Raw genomic sequence first — 16788 nt, forward strand, 5'->3', positions numbered from 1 at the left:
CCACTAAAAACAAAGCAATGCAAAAAGAAAACCAAAGCAAAAAACCAAAGAATGAAAAGAAATTCCAATCATACCTGTGTTTTAAGCTCTCTCAAATAAGCTCGGAATAGTTTTTCAGAGTTGTTAATCATGTCACTAGGCTGGACTTCTCCCAAAACTCCCAAAAGCTCATAAATCTTTTCCAATACTAGAAAGTAATTTTTAATATTATTAAGTCTTAATTACTGAAATCATTGCTTTTGGCATTTCCAGTGCAATTCCTAATAACTTGCAACCATGAGAAAATCATCCCTAACAGTATAATTGAAGTGTGGAGCAAACATCTTTTATATATATATATATGTATATATATACACACACACACACACATATATATATGTAGCCATATCCTACAATGTGAGATGCATCCTCCTCTCACATCAGTAAGTTAAACACATTTAGTATTTTTAAACAGGGCTCAGAAAACTAATTTAAAGGCCACATACACTGAGGAAGCACTTGTTAAGGCCAAAGGCTAGCAGAAGTTTCTAGGCTTGAATTCAGACTGAAGGATTCTATGCAGGCACAAATTTTATGAGACCTGTAAAGCCAAGATTTCAGCAGTATCTGGCCATAATGATCAAACTGCAGCTCATACTAACATGCCATAAATAATACAATCAGGCAAGGGAGAACTGATGAGCTTGTATTGGAGGTGACCAATGCAGAAACTATCACACTAAAACTGCAGCTTTGTGGACAACACTAGTCAGGCTTAGAATAAGATAACAAAGTAACAAAGAGCTTTAGAAACATAGAATTGTTTAGGTTGAACAGACCTTTAAGATCACCAAGTTCAACCATTAACCTAACACTGCCAGGTCTCATCACTTGAACATGTCCCCAGGTGCCACATCTACACGTCTCCTATACATGTTCAGCAATGGTGACTCCACCACTTCCCTGGAAGCCTACTCCAATGGTTGACAGTTCTCTCCATGAAGAAACTGTTCCTAATATCCAATCTAAACCTCCCTTGGTGCAACTTGAAGTAATTTCCTCTTGTCCTGTCACTTGTTACCTGGGAGACCAACTCCCACCTGCCTACAGCCTTCTTTCAGGTGGCTGTAGAGAGCAGTAAGGGCTTCCCTGAGCTTCCTTTTCTCCAGGCTAAACATGCCTAGCTCCCCCAGCTGCTCCTCACAGGACTTGTGCTCCAAACCCTTCCCCAGCTCTGTTGCCCTTTTCTGGACTCGCCACAATCCCTCAAAATCCTCCTTGTATTGAGGGGCCCAGAACTGAACACAAGATTCGAGGTGCAGCCTCACTAGTGCTGAGTATAAGTGGACAATCAGAGAAAAGAAAAACTAAGGCCTACCTGTGTCAGGAATTCTACTTTTTGCAGCAAGCTCCTCATAAAATTTATTAAATATCTCTTTAACTTTCATTTCTTCCATCAGACAGGAACGTTGTAAACTGTGGAGCAACTAAGATGGATTAAAAAGAAAAAGGAAAACATTTAGATCAATACCCCAGTACTACTCAATCTAAATAAAAACACAGTTCATACATGTAAGTTCAGCTTCAAGTAAGCAACTATGCTATTCAATGAAAGAGATCTAAGATAATTTGTCCAAAGAAGAGTAATGGCAATCTACTTTAACTACAAACTACCTTCCTATAGATGCATAAATACAAAATTTACAACTTTTAATTTATAGTAAACATATTACATATGTATACATCATGATCTACATGAAACTTATACACAGTATAATTTATACATATGTACATATAAACTCCACTAGAGCACAGGCTGAGCAAGTCTGCAGTAGCTTTTATCATTCTACTTTTCTCTCCCTGCTAGTATAAAGCCAATCCAACTCACAGAACTGACTCAGAATAACTCAGAAGGGAGTTTTGCTTCTAATAAACAAACCTAAGTAGGCACAAAAGCATTTACAAAAGAAGGGTCTAAATGCATTCAAAGGAACTACTGTCTCACATAGCAACTAAATTTCTGGAAAAAAACTCCTCCTCCACACTTTCCAAATACTTTATTTTATATTGCAATAGCATATATAATACATAGTATTTTAAAGCAAGAATGCAATTGAACAGCAAAATTTCTCCTTAAAAAACCGTAACAAACTGAGAGATCTACAACTGTCCCCCAAAACAACTGTGTTTTGCTCTAACAAATGAAGGAATGACATGCCCATATCTAAGCAACCTGCTAGAGAATACTGAAGACAATCTCCTGTTAAAACACTTTTTTTTAACATCTAAATATTAGCTATCTCTCTTCTCTTGCTATGTCACACTACAACTTCCTAGCAAGAGGAAGAGGAAGGGCAGACACTGATCTCTTCTCTTTGGTGAGCATGACAGGACCCAAGGGAACGGCCTGAAGCTGTGACAGGGGAAGTTTAAGTTGGATATCAGAAAATAGTTCTCCACCCAAAGGGTGGCTGGGCACTGGAACAGGCTCCCCAGGGAAGTGGTCACAGCACCACACCTGACAACAGCTCTGGAAATGTTTGGACAATGCTCTCAGGCGCGTGGTGTTACTTTTGGGGATGGTGCCATGCAGTGCAGGACCAGAGCTGGACTCAATGATCCTTGTGAATCCCTTCCAACTCAGCTTAATCTGCAACTCTGTGATACAGATTTTCTGCATGATATAGTGTAACTATAGTAATACAACAGATTCACTACTTCTTTTCTAGAAACAAGAGAGATTTATAAAATGCATTTTACCTTAATCAGAAGTTCCAGTGCTGAGACTTTACATTTTGCCGCTCTCTCTTTGGTATAGACACTAAGACAAGTTTGCTACAAAGAAAATAAGGACAACAATACTTTTAAGTAAAGATGGGAATTCAAAGACATCATAATCTTCTACCTCTTTAAAGTATCTGTTTTTGCAAGCTTAAGTTTTTTAAAAAAGACTAAAATAATACCTAGTCCTGGAAGTGGCTTCACTGACAATACTGCAGCACTGTCTGACATAATAACAAACCCCAACTCAAGCCAAGAAATTGCAGTTTCTGCAGTAAAATTTGCACAGGGCAAATTTTCTACCTCCGTACTATCACTTCTTAGAATAAGAAGCTATTAATTTATGACCAGAAACTTCAGTGGTGCAGTCAAGCACTTCTATGCAAAGAAATGTGCATAGAAATGTTATGCAGCACAGATGTTCAGCCACTCATACTCCAGGAACCTCAGGTACTGCAGATACCACAAATTTCTCTATATATTGCAAAAGTAACAATTTCTCATGTGAATTTTTTAAAAAATGGTAATTAAAACTAACCCTAGAGCAGCATTTAAAATTTTACACTTAAATGCCAACTTTAGTTTGTATAAATTAGAAGCTACAACCACTATTTTCCAATGAAAATAACTTATTTTCAGAACCAATACCTACTGTGTTCTATAAGGAAAAGTTAATAAAATGAAGTCTACAGCTGGACAAACAATTCCACACTGCTCTGTGGTATGAATTACAGTTTATGTAAAAAAAAATTATTTCAGCTCTAACAAGAACACTAGAGTTGGGCAAGGCTGACTGGGAGGGGTGAAGTACAGCTAGGAATGTTATGACATGACACCCACCAGACTAGTTTAAACTATCCAGCAAAACACTTCTAGGAAGTAATTTTCATTTACCTACCTTAATATTATAGGCATAAGGATGAATTTTGTCACCAACTTTTTCCATAAAGACACAAAGAAACTTCAACGCTTCTTCCCTGCAATCTCGAAACTGAAAAGTTAAAAAAAATAATTTTTGAAATGTGCCAACATGTTGCTCATATAGCATTACCGAAACACTAATTTAAAGTTTGCCAACTTACCTCCTCGATACTGAGGGATCTGTGGATAAAGACGAGTAAGCCATGCTCCTGGGAAAACACCAGGGACAGGTGCAGCGCTGCAGGGAGGCACGGAACCATCGGGTGGTTGGCTTCACGCTCACCACCCAGCCCATCCCCCGGTGCAAAACGGGACCTGACACCTTGGGCACGAGTGACGCTTGTCCCCAGAAACACCAGAACAAAGTGTGGGTGCTGCTGACCTCCCCCATGGCCTCGGGGCCCGGGCCTGTGCCCTCGCACCGGACCCTGGCACTGCTCAGGGCCCAGGGGCAGCTCAGCACAGAGGGGCCCGCACCCAAGTGCTTTTACCCCGGTGAATGGTTATGTGAATGGTTATCTGCGGCAAGAGACCCCCTCCCTCCCTCCCTGGGAATGCCCGGTGACAGAGCGGCAGCGCAGCACGGAGGAAGCCGCGGGGCAGAAGCCCCGACCCGGGCCGTGTGTCCCGCCGCCACCGAGCCCTCCCCGGGCCCCGCTCGCTCCCCGCGCCGGGCCCGGCCCGCACCCTGCTCGCCGCTGCCCAGGCTGGCCACGCAGGTCTCGGCCAGGCTGCGGAGCAGGCTGTATCCGTGCAGGGCGCTGCCGCCCGCATCGCCGGGCTGCAGGCAGCGGTGCAGCTGAAGCAGGCACTGCTGCACCCCAGCCATGCCGCCCAGGCCCCGGAGCAAAGCGAGGAAGCGGCGCGAAGGGCCCGCCTCCCGCCGCTCCCAACGCCGGCCGGGGGCGCGGGCTGCTGAGCCAGGGCAGGAGAAGCGCTCCGCCAGGTCATTCCCGGCCGAATAAGGGCTGGCGGCAGGGGAGAGCCTTTCGGGCGCTTTTGTGTCTCTCGTCTCAGGATGGGCTCAGGACACGCACACACAGAATGACAGAGTGGTTTAGGTTGGAAGGGACCGACCACAATGGGCCATCTGCTCCAGCCTCCCTGCTCTAGCGGGCACACGGAACAGGGTTACATCCAGACTGTGCTCCAGTATCTCCAGTAAGAGATTCCACACCCGCTCTGGGCAAACTGTTCCAGTGCTCGGTCACTGCACGCTAAAGAAGTTGTTCGTCACATTTAGGTGGAACTTCCTGTGCATCAGTTTCTGCCCATTGCCTCTTGTCCTATTGCTTGGGACCCCCGACAAGAGCCTGGCCCCATCCTCTTGGCACCACTGCTATAGATATGATAGACATTGACGAGGTCCCCTCTCAGCCGTCACTTCTCGAGACTGTACAGGCCCGGCTCCCTCAAGCCTTTCCTCATCAGAGAGATGCTCCAGTCCCTTAATCATCTTTATTGCTCTTCGCTGGACCCGCTCCAGGAGCTCCAGGTCTCTGTTGTACCAAGGAGCCCAGAACGGGACAGTAATGCTGGAAACAGCAGCGTTCCCCCCCCTCCTCTGACAATGGGCTGCTCCAACCTCCCCACGCCCGCCCACAGCCCTGGTTTTGCCGCGAAATTCGGTAAGGTGCGGGCAGCTCCACGCTAGGTTGCGGGGGGGGGAGGCGATGTGCCATTACTGGCGGCAGCCTCTGTCTGTATCACAAGTAGTAACCTGCACTATAATTCTTTCTCTAGTGTAGCAGGTCGAGCGGGGCGCGACCCTCACTTCGGGGATCCAGAGGTTTTACCTCCTTCCTCCTTTCCCTCTCTGTTCCGCATCCCCCCTTTCTGCCTTCGTTGGGCGCTCCCGTTGCGATCGCGCCTCGCCATTGGCCAGAAAGCCCGGGAGAGCGCGCGCACGCCGCTGGCTTTGGCGCGGAGGTGTCTGTGGGGCTGTGCAGGTGGGTGGGGGCGGCCGGCGGGGGTCGCGGCTGCCGACGGCAGCAAAGGGGACGGGAACCTGAACCCGCCGGTCGGGGCTCGGCCGGTGGCGCAGCGCCCGCCGCGCTCATTCTTCTCTCCGACCCCCTGCCCCCAGGTAGGACCGCAGCTGGAGCCGCAGCAGCGCCATGTCGTCGCCAGCCTCCACTCCCAGCCGCCGACGGAGCAAGCGCGGCCGGGGCAGCAACCCCCCGACTCGTAAGTGCTGCGTTGGGACGGGGCTGGCGGGGTGGGCTCCCTTTCCCCGGGAGCGCTCTCCCATCCCCCGCCTCGGTCCGCTCGCCGGTCCCCGCGGCGGCCTGGCTGTTGTAACTCCGGGTCCCCTGTGTCTCTTGCAGCACAAGATGCTCGCTCTCCTCCTTCCCAGAAGCGGCGCACAGACGACTCCACCTCCACCGGGGACCTGCAGCCCATGCCCACGTCCCCGCCCGCCGATGCGCAGAGCCCCGGCGCCGCCGACGCGCTGTTCTCCAGCCCGCCGCAGTTCCGGCACTCCGGTACGCGGGGCTGGGCCGGCTCCGTGCCTGTGCGGGGCCCGGGGATGCGGCCCGGGGACCGCCTACACAGCGCTGGGCCAGATCCGGCTGGAAAACACTCGGCGAAAACATGAGCGTTATCTCATGTTTCTCCTTTGAATTTAGTGTAGTGGACTCTGCAGGAGTGCAGTCAGTGTCTGGGGTGCAGATCTCTATTGTAGCTTCCAGTTACCGTGGGACTATGCATCAGGGAATATACATTAGTTTTAAAATTTTATTTATAGAAAGAATAATAAAACTGCTAACACAGAAGGAACTAGTTGCTTGCCATAGAAAGCCCTTTCTTGCTTTTATATATAGGTTTGTTTTTAATTCCAGTAACTGTTAATTGTGTCACTAGCTCTACCACCCCCAAAATACTAAAGAAAGTGTTTCATCTACAATTCTGTATGTTTTTATGCTTGAATTCCAATGTAGTTTTAAAATCAGTACTGATGTAAAGTTTTATTTGAACTTGGTATCTTTGAGAAGAGCTGTTAATACAAAGAAAAGTTCTAGAGAGACTGGCAACACCTTTGTTGTGTGTTTTGACAAAACACTGGGCTTGACTGATGCTACTCATTTTATAACAGAGCTGAAGGACCAATGAGACAAATGCAGAGGCTGAATTTTAGTCTGCTCTAGATGTAAAATGTCTCAATAGTCATTACAAACCCCTTCCTTTTGTAGCCATTCCTCTTGACTTTGACATCAGTTCACCTCTGACGTACGGCACACCCAGCTCCAGGGTGGAGGGTACCCCACGCAGCGGTGCCCGAGGAACTCCAGTCAGGCAGAGGCCGGATCTCGGCTCTGTCCGGAAAGCCAGACAAGTGGATCTACACTCGGATGGGGTAGGTGGATGTCTCACCTCTTGCATCTGACAGCTTCTTTTTAAACATATAAATATTTGTATACGCTTAATTTGTTTCCATGCAGCTGGCTGAGGATACGGTAGCAACCGAGCAATCTCTTGGACAAAAGCTTGTTATTTGGGGAACAGATGTTAATGTGGCCTCGTGCAAAGAAAAATTCCAGGTGGGTTTTGTTTCTTCCTCTTTTTTAAATGAAAAGCTAGTTTGATTTAAACAAATATTAGTTGAATCTGGTACAAAGGAGGTGTTTGTACTGCTAAATTCTGTTAATTTTTCCTGTCTTTCTTCTGCCTCTGACATCAGAGATTTCTCCAGCGCTTTATTGATCCACTGGATAAAGAGGATGAAGACATTGGCCTGGATCTTAATGAGCCACGCTATATGCAACGACTTCAAGAGGTACTTATAATGCAGTAATTTGTTATTCAGATTTTCTTTTTTCAGTCTTGCGTGCCATTGAGCTAAAGATTTCCTAACTCCCTTGTAGATTAATGTGGTTGGGGAACCATTCCTGAATGTAAATTGTGACCATCTAAGATCATTTGATGAAAATCTCTACAGGCAACTGATCTGCTATCCTCAGGTGAAGTACTGCACTTGTTTTCTGGCTTTCAGGTGGTTCTTTCATATTTCTGGGTTTTAAAATTCTGGTTTAAAAGCAGGGCATACTGTGTGTGTTCAGTACTTTTTTTCATGAATATAAGATACCTTGTTTCATAGCAGATGATTATAGAAACAGTGAGTACCTCACTCGTGCAAAGGTGGAGTTGTGTGCTTCTACTCCTTGCAACACTCAAGTGAATGAATAAATAAATATGATCCAAATGGCAGGTTTTGTGTTATGTAGGAAAATGTTTAGCTGGTGTAACTTTTAGTCACTACTGGCTGATCAGCACATAGAATGCTTTATGCATAATTACTTCATTCTGTGATTTACTTGTAAGCTGTTTCTAATACAGGAAGTTATCCCAACATTTGACATGGCTGCCAATGAGATCTTTTTTGATCGTTACCCTGATTCAATACTAGAGCATCAAATTCAAGTAAGGCCATATAATGCACTGAAGACCAGGAATATGAGAAATCTAAACCCTGAAGGTAAATTTTTTGCTTACCATGTTAGAAAAGAATCTTAATCTTTCCATAAACTTAGTGAATACTAACATAAGACTATATAAAACTGTACTTGTGGTCCATCCAGACCAGTATCTTCCATTCATGTCTGTTTCTGGAGAACATGCTTTAAAGCCCAAATGAAAAATAATCTTATCCATAAAGGAAATATTCCTATAATCAGCTACTTGTGTTCTTAGTTCTGGAAGTGCAAAGGATTCTTTCTTTTGTATTGTGCATTTATGATTCTTTTTGCTTGAACAAAATAGTAGTAACCTGTCTGTCTACCTTCTTCCTAAAAACTGTTTAAGGTGAAATTTTGAAGGTTATTTAAATTTTAAGAGTGTGAGGTCATGACATGAATCCCTGTATTTTTGTAGACATTGATCAACTCATCACCATCAGTGGCATGGTCATCAGAAGCTCCCAGTTAATTCCTGAGATGCAGGAAGCATTCTTTCGGTGCCAGGTTTGCGCTTTCACCACCAGAGTGGAAATTGACCGTGGCAGGATTGCTGAACCATCAGTGTGCAAGAACTGTAACACAACGCACAGCATGGCGCTGATCCACAACAGATCCATGTTCTCTGACAAACAGATGGTACGTTGGCTTAGGTAGTGGCTAAAATGAAAGAATTGCTAGGTTTTGCTCCCCCACCCTCCTAAAATCATCAACAGTATGAGTTACGTTTGTTGAGATTGAATGCTTTGAAAAGAAAAAGTGTTTTGGAACATGGAAATGGGTGAAACTTAGTGAAACAGTCTACTTTGGAGAAGAAATGTATTAGGAGGATGAAATTAAGGATGTACATCTCTTAATGCTTCTGTATGGCAGCCCCTTTATATACAGTATGTCCCCTTCTGTCTAGACTAGGGGAACCTTGTTTGTAGCAGCATTTTATCCATGGCAGTAGCAGTACCAGAATTCTAATTTTCATAGTGAGATTTCTTGTAATCAGTAATCAGTTTTGTTGTTTTGGTGGGGATATTTTGTTCTTAAGCAATGTTCCTTATTCAAAATGATGCTAAAGACTGTGTTAATACAAAATCCTGTTGTATGCTCAGTGGAAAAGCTCTGCTTTTTTACAACTGAAACTTAAATGGTGTTTTTGCTAGATCAAACTGCAGGAGTCTCCTGAAGATATGCCAGCTGGACAGACGCCACATACAGTGGCACTCTTTGCTCACAATGACCTTGTTGATAAAGTTCAGCCAGGTGACAGAGTTAATGTCACAGGTAAAATTTGGTTTTCTATTTTTAAATTTTGTTTTATTATTATTATTTTTTTTTTTTTTAGTTTTTCATTCTAGTATTTCTATTTTTCTTTTTCATTGATCTTAACTGGACTCTTCCTTTGTAAAGCCACTTAGTTATCTTTGAAAAGTCACAATGACTGGCTAAATTTCTAGAAAAAAAAGCCATTGGCTCTCCCTACAGTGAGGAGGAGACCTGGGGAACTGCAGACCAGTCAGCTTCATCTTGAGCCCTGGGAAAGGTGATAGAACCAATAATCCTGGGACAGTGTTCTACACCCACAGCAAACTTACAGACAAAAACAAAACTGGAAGGAAGCAGTGCTTGATGGACCATGGCTGTGGTGCCAGCACTCTCCTGGGCTGTATTAGGAGTGTTCCCAGCAGGTTGAGGGAGTATTGGGTCCAGCTGTGGGATCTCCCAGGGCAAGGGAAACAGGAACATACAGGAGTGAATTCAGCAAAGGGCTATTACGATAACAGAAGCCTTGGTCATGCATGGAAAGGGTGAGAAAGCTGTGACTGCTTAGCCTGGAGAATAGAAGGCTTGGGGGAATCTTAGCAGCATGTTTAGAAACACCTTGTTAGGTGTGGGTGAAGGGGTGGTTGTGTCAAGAAGACAAAGCCAGTTTCTTCTTACTGAGGCCCAGTGGCACATAGAGGGCACAAGCTGAAATACAGGCAATTCTGGTTAAAAATAAGAACTTTTTTACTGTTTGTGTGGTCGAGCCTCATCACAGGTTGACTGGCAAGGCTGTGTGGAGTCTTTGTCCTTAGAGATACTCAAAACCTGATGGGACACAGCCTTTGGCAAGCAGTGGGCTCCAGCTGACTCCACTTTGACTCCAGGATTGGGCTAGACATCCCCAGGCTGTCTGACCTTGATTCCTTTGTTCTGAAGCTGTAGCTGAAGAAGAGACTCTTAAATACAGTATCTTAAATAATGTCTGCAATCAGGAGAGTGATAATGTAGAGTAAGTCTTGTGATACTGCAGCAACATATTATAAACCACTTAGCTTAACAACTGCTGTAAAAAAAACCAAGCTGTTTGAAATTCAATAGAAAGCTGTCACTAAACTTGGCACTTATAAAGAGGCGGAAAGGCTGACTGGAGTGGGAATTTCAAAGGCATCAAACCTTAGTTGTTTTTAAAAAATGCTTTTACTGTTGAGAACACTTTTGGTGCAAATGTAAAACATGTATGTCCATCTGCAAAAATGGGTCTGGGTGACTTAAATATGGCTTCTACATGACTTACAGTGAGAAATTAGGTGACAGAGCACTTAGGCTGTTTAGAAAAGCTTTACTTTTCCTGGGAACTTGTAAAATTTTTAGGGTTTGGAATGAGTGTGTTTCTCCATATCTAATGCTGTGATGGAAATTTGTATTTAGGCATTTACAGGGCAGTCCCCATCCGAGTTAATCCCCGTGTCAGCAGCGTGAAATCCGTGTACAGGACCCACATTGATGTCATACACTACCGTAAGACAGACTCCAAACGCCTGCACGGTGTTGATGAGGAAACTGAGCAAAAGAGGTTTACAGAGGAACGTGTGGAATTGCTCAAAGAGCTTTCTAAAAAAGCAGACATCTATGAGAGGCTTGCTTTAGCTCTGGCTCCAAGTATCTATGAGCATGAAGATATCAAAAAGGTGAAAAGTTCTTTATTTCTCTTGCAAGACGTGTACTTTTATGTGTATGTATTTGTAGTTACTGTTTTTTGTTAATGTATCTTGAAACTTAAAAATTTAAAAAGCTGTTATCTTCAGCAGTCTTAAAATGTCATGGTCTTGTCAGGGTGGAGTTGGTTGTAAGTGTATCATAATTCTTTTCAAGCTATTAAGGAATGTTAATTACAGGAAGCTAATTGAAAATGTAGGAAGGCAGCAGAGCTGGGAAAACTTAATTGCAGGATGTATCTCAGACATTTCTTGGAAATTCAGATTACTGATTATTAAAGGAAAGTAAGTACCTGTAACATAGTAACTAACTGTGCTTGCTGAGAAGAGGCATCCACAAGGGAAGAGTGGCTTCAAAATGACGTATGGTTGACTCTGAATTATGGAGTATCAAAACGTTTACTTGGATGTATCCAAGAAGGGACTGTTCCAATGAAGTGTCAACTGAGGTACTAGAACATTGTGAAAACTGCAATCAGTAGGAGGTCTCAAGTTACTGCTAGACAACAAACACTCCTCTTCCAAGTATATTCCTTTGAGGTTTTTTTAATAGAGTTATACATTATTATTGTTCACAAGTTCCTGAAAGTATAATTCAAAACCATACAATGATTTATTTGTGAAATGGGAACACAGTAATGACAGTTCCTTTTGTTGTTACCTTCTCAACATGCTAATAAAGGCACATCAAGTCTAGGGGGTAGAGTTGAGGAAAACTAAGGACCCTTCATCAAAGGGATTCTTCAGGTTCCAACCAAAATCTGGTTACAGCAACATACAAAATTTCTGTCTTTAATGCTTGGAACCATGCAGATGCATTGAGTTGTGTTAATTTTAGCAGTGTTTGTTTTTTGTATGTTTCAGCTGAACAGTTGTATTTGCTCTGTTACATCTATACAATTGATAATTTCATTTTTATAGGGTATTCTGCTTCAGCTATTTGGTGGATCAAGAAAGGATTTTACTCACACAGGAAGAGGGAATTTTCGTGCAGAGATCAACATTCTTCTCTGTGGTGATCCTGGTACTAGCAAATCCCAGCTGCTCCAGTATGTGTACAACCTGGTTCCTCGAGGCCAGTATACTTCTGGCAAAGGCTCAAGTGCAGTTGGTCTTACTGCATACGTGATGAAGGATCCAGAAACACGGCAGCTGGTTCTTCAGACAGGAGCTCTAGTACTCAGTGACAATGGCATTTGCTGCATTGATGAGTTTGATAAAATGAACGAAAGCACAAGGTCAGTTCTACATGAAGTAATGGAACAACAGACGCTCTCCATTGCAAAGGTAAATTAAACTGAAGTTATTCCTAGGGGATTTTGCTTTTGCTTTACTCAGAGGCTTTCACAATGCAGTTTTTGACCACAGAATCCACCTAATAACATTGGTGATCTCATGGAATTGGAGGGAGGTTTTGGTGGCACAGCTGCAGCTGGTTTCAGAAATGTTTTTCCTTTTGACAGGCTGGAATTATTTGCCAATTGAATGCTCGTACATCTATCCTAGCAGCAGCTAATCCTATAGAATCACAGTGGAACCCAAAAAAGACGACTATTGAAAACATTCAGCTTCCTCATACGCTGCTGTCAAGGTATTGAACTGCACTGCATGTATCATTTTTAGGGAATGTTACACTTCCTCTTCTGAAAATCATTACATAGAATATAACAGGACTACTGTGCTGTTCACAACCTAATGGAAAACTTTTACAGCACATACTTTATATGCCATCCTTACAATATCTATGTGAGCACAGGAGTGCCTTTTAGTATTTACATGTTGACCTTGAAGAGCAGGTGTGATAAGATCTGTAGGATCTCTTATTTAATTCTATGTTGTTTCATAATCATCTCCTAGAAAAGAGCTGCTCTGAAACTTAAGAGTATTGATAACTTTAACAAAAATTCAGGATATTTTTCTTAGCGCCGTAAAGATTTCGAAGTGAAACTCTGATGATCAGGAACTTGGCAGCAGAGGTGGTAGAGTCCTAAGATCTGTGCCTGCTTCTTGCTGTTTTGTAAAATTCATCTGAGGAGGTAGCAGTGCTGGTCAGTCATTTGGGCAATAGTTGTTAGAGCCACATTTAGTGCTTGCTGACAGAAAATTAAACTACATGGTGGAGTTGCATATTTTTAAGAATTTCCGCAGGAACTGGAAATTTGAAGTACACTCATGCTATACTGGATATCCTGAGAACACTTATGGCTTAAATTTCAATTAAGAACTGCTAAGCTTGAGCAGCATCTCAATTCCACAATTTATTGGATTTAACCCTAGAAAAATAAATTATTGGCTGGCTAAAAATGCATTATCCGTGTCTGCTTATAGTTGAGACTAATTGAATATATTGTTCGTAAAATTATAAACCATTTTATTCAAGATTAAACTGCAAGTGCTTTTTGAATTGTAATTTTATTTAGTTGCATTTTTTTGCAGTTGTATTTCAGGGCAGTATCTTTAGCAGCAAGTTCCATGCATTTGTTATGTGTGTGGGATTTTTTGTTTGTGGCAGTTGCAACTTTCTTTTTGAGGGGTGTGGGGTGTGGATTTTTTAAGGAAACAAAATATGTCAGCCTTGAACACGGACTCTGAATTTTGCAGAATGTACTCTGCTTTCAAAATTTCAAGTCTATAGGGTGTAAGCAAATTCATTGTGTTGTTCTGTACCATGAGAATTCTAGAAAAGTTTTTTTTCCGCTGTGAGAAAGCAATTTCTACTGAGAGTAGGAATTAAGTCTGATAATTCTTACCTGTACTTAGTATGTCAAATCTTTGTAACCCAAGTACTTAAATGACAAGGAAGTATACACACTAATACTGGATGTTATCCCATTCAGATTTGACTTGATCTTTTTGATGTTGGATCCCCGTGATGAAGCTTATGACAGACGCCTTGCTCGCCATTTGGTTTCACTGTACTACCAAACTGAAGAAAAGATGGAGGAGGAATACATGGATATGGCAGTATTGAGGGATTACATTGCATATGCTCGCAGCTATGTAAATCCCAGATTAGGTGAAGAAGCAGGCCAAGCCCTTATTGAGGTAAAGGAATTGCTGCTTAGAATGATCAGAGTCTTTACTGACTTGTCAGAAGTGGTGAGATTCCCTTGTACACACTCTATCTACGTAACAACCTTCTGTAAGATCCTTTTAAAAAAAGGTCTTTAATGGAGAGAGGAATCAGATGAGTCATTCTGCATTCTAATGTTTAGCTTTCAGATATGTTGGTTGGGTTCCATCACCTAAAACACATTAAAGTCTACAAAAGCAAAATGTGTCATCATAGACACGAGTACTGCTATATAATGATGTCGCTGTCGAGGCAGTCACGACACAAAGCAGAGACCACAAGCAGTCTCAGATGGCAACTCTTTATTATTGAACATGGCTGACCTTTTATACACTTAACAATTGTTTATGCTTCTTCTACCCTAACTATTGGCCACAATAAATCAACATAACACTATTGGTGAAAAGTTACAGTGACTTCAACTAACTTTCTAAACATACTTCATCCAGCTGCAAAGTTCTCTTCTTATCTTTCTACACTTCCTCACTTCTCTTGGTCTCCTTGGTGACAGCCTTGGAAAGAGCTCCTTATCAGCTTCTTCTTGCTTCTCAACTTCTTCTCGCTCCTTTAGCTAACAGGCCTCCTGTTAGCCCCTTCCACATAACACTAATCCAGAATTCTAAAGTGATTCAAAACATGATTAATTACCATGGTTTAATTGTTTTATAATGGAAAAAAAATTATTTGATGTGGTTATTCATCACTGCAGATGAACTGTGGAGGTGTGTGAGCAGAAATACAGTATTTGGAAAGGCTTGCCAGAATTGCTCACATTCTGAAATAGGAGGTGAGGGATGCAGGGGAGTGAAGAGGAATTAAGAGGCAGTGGACGATGTAACCTGTGTCCCTCGCAGGCGTACGTGGACATGAGGAAGATCGGCAGCGGCAGGGGAATGGTGTCGGCGTACCCGCGGCAGCTGGAGTCCCTGATCCGGCTGGCCGAGGCGCACGCCAAGGTGCGCTTCTCCGACAAGGTGGAGACTGTCGACGTGGAGGAAGCGAAACGCCTCCACCGGGAAGCGCTGAAACAATCTGCTACTGACCCAAAGACCGGCATTGTGGACATATCCATTCTCACCACAGGTTTGTGCTTCCGTAGCGTTAAAGCAGGGACGCTGTTGGGATTTTTGTGGTTTTTGAAATGTAACTTAACCTCTCCTCCTTAGCTGATTGCTAAAAGGTGTTTTGTTTGCTTTTCCCAGGAATGAGCGCAACAGCTCGTAAGCGGAAAGAGGAATTGGCTCAAGCCTTAAGGAAGCTCATCCAATCCAAGGGTAAAGCACCATCTTTGAAGTACCAGCAGCTTTTGGATGATCTCCGAGCACAGTCTGATATAGTAAGTTTCCTGCTTTGTTTTTACATTTCCATTAATGTTTAAAAGCATTTTTTTCCAAATGAACATTCTTGTTCTCAAATCACATTAGAAATAATATAATTCTCAAATTATGGAAGGAAATGGAAACACAAATTATTTGTTAGTATGACTAAAAAGCCAGTTCATTTGCAGACAAATGAGTTGAATTTGCTGTACCTTAGTTTATTCTGGCTTCTGGAATTAGCAAACTCGGCTTTAGGGTTCCAGGCCAGGCTTCAATTTTCACATAGAATGAAAACTTCAAATAAAAATATTAGAAAGTTGATAGAAAGTATAGCATTTTTACTATGTTTGAAGTATTTTCCCCATCTTAGTTTGATCTGCTCCTTTTCTTTAAGGCTGTCACGAAGGAAATGTTTGAAGAAGCACTTCGTGCCTTGGCTGATGAAGACTTCCTGACTGTGACTGGAAAGACAGTGAGGCTGCTGTGAGTTACCCTGTGCTTGAGAGCCTGCTGTCACGACTTGTACTTCGCCTTAATCAAGATAGTGTCAGCCTGCAAGATCTTTGATATTTGGGACTATCATAGCCTTTCCCTGCCAGCCAAGTGCTATGGCTCCTCTTTGCCTTACTGTATTGCCACTGCAGGATTTTCACAGCTTGGGCTATCATTTACTAGGACAAGGGAGGGTAGTCATGATTAAGTGGCATCACTGTCATTATCACTGTCAAGATTTTATGGAAATCCTCATGTCAACAATACTATTTACATTTTAGCTAAATGTAATCAATAATATGGCAAGGGCTTTGTGTTTTTATGATGTTTTTTAGAGCACGGTAACAATACTGCCTGTATTTCCATTTGAATTGTAAAAACTCAAATGACTTTTTAGTAATTGCAATTTTTACTGTTAGTATTGCAGTAAGCTGAAATAAAATTATTTGACTTAAAAAGGACTCTTGTGTTCATTTCAAGTACAAGTCAGCATATGCTGTGCTGATTTTCCATCTGGAATTCTGCAATTTTTTGGAAGTTCTTTCTGAGAGCATGAAAGGTGCTCTGCTTTTTGGGGATTTTTTTGTTTGAGCTGAGTGTACTGTAGAAGTATCCTCAAGGTAAAAAAGATAGATTGTACTTGAAATGACATTTCTTTACTTCAATTTTAAGTATGAGTGGTTTCTTTACTTCAATTTTAGATCTGACTAATTAAGACTATCCATCTTTGGTGTAATGACATATAATCAGTCCTGAAAGAAAGAGGTCTTGTAGCTTGTTTACAATAATATTCCCAA

At 42.6% G+C, this 16788-nt stretch overlaps 2 protein-coding genes across 2 annotated transcripts in view; one reads left to right on the top strand and one right to left on the bottom strand.

Annotated features, from left to right (window-relative positions):
• PRKDC (protein kinase, DNA-activated, catalytic subunit) overlaps positions 1–5800 on the bottom strand; it is an 84486-nt gene extending 78686 nt beyond the window's left edge. The window contains exons 1-8 of the mRNA XM_058806045.1: positions 5755–5800; positions 5478–5660; positions 4369–4704; positions 3843–3919; positions 3659–3751; positions 2740–2814; positions 1358–1466; positions 75–187 (exon numbers count right to left, since the gene is read on the bottom strand). Of these exons, the coding sequence (XP_058662028.1) occupies positions 75–187; positions 1358–1466; positions 2740–2814; positions 3659–3751; positions 3843–3919; positions 4369–4704; positions 5478–5660; positions 5755–5800 (1032 nt within the window). The remainder of the gene's footprint in view (positions 1–74; positions 188–1357; positions 1467–2739; positions 2815–3658; positions 3752–3842; positions 3920–4368; positions 4705–5477; positions 5661–5754) is intronic.
• Positions 5761–16405, top strand: MCM4 (minichromosome maintenance complex component 4). The gene is made up of 16 exons (XM_058808361.1): positions 5761–5868; positions 6009–6167; positions 6876–7039; positions 7125–7223; positions 7364–7459; positions 7548–7643; positions 8020–8158; positions 8554–8774; positions 9290–9410; positions 10821–11080; positions 12029–12394; positions 12571–12698; positions 13945–14152; positions 15035–15263; positions 15383–15516; positions 15894–16405. Exons 1-16 carry the CDS (start codon positions 5799–5801, stop codon positions 15984–15986), a joined length of 2583 nt encoding a protein of 860 aa, XP_058664344.1. The 5' UTR covers positions 5761–5798; the 3' UTR covers positions 15987–16405.
• The last annotated feature ends 383 nt before the right edge of the window (positions 16406–16788 follow it).

This window comes from Ammospiza caudacuta, chromosome 1, assembly GCF_027887145.1.
Source record: "Ammospiza caudacuta isolate bAmmCau1 chromosome 1, bAmmCau1.pri, whole genome shotgun sequence".
NCBI classification, from domain to species: Eukaryota; Metazoa; Chordata; class Aves; order Passeriformes; family Passerellidae; genus Ammospiza; species Ammospiza caudacuta.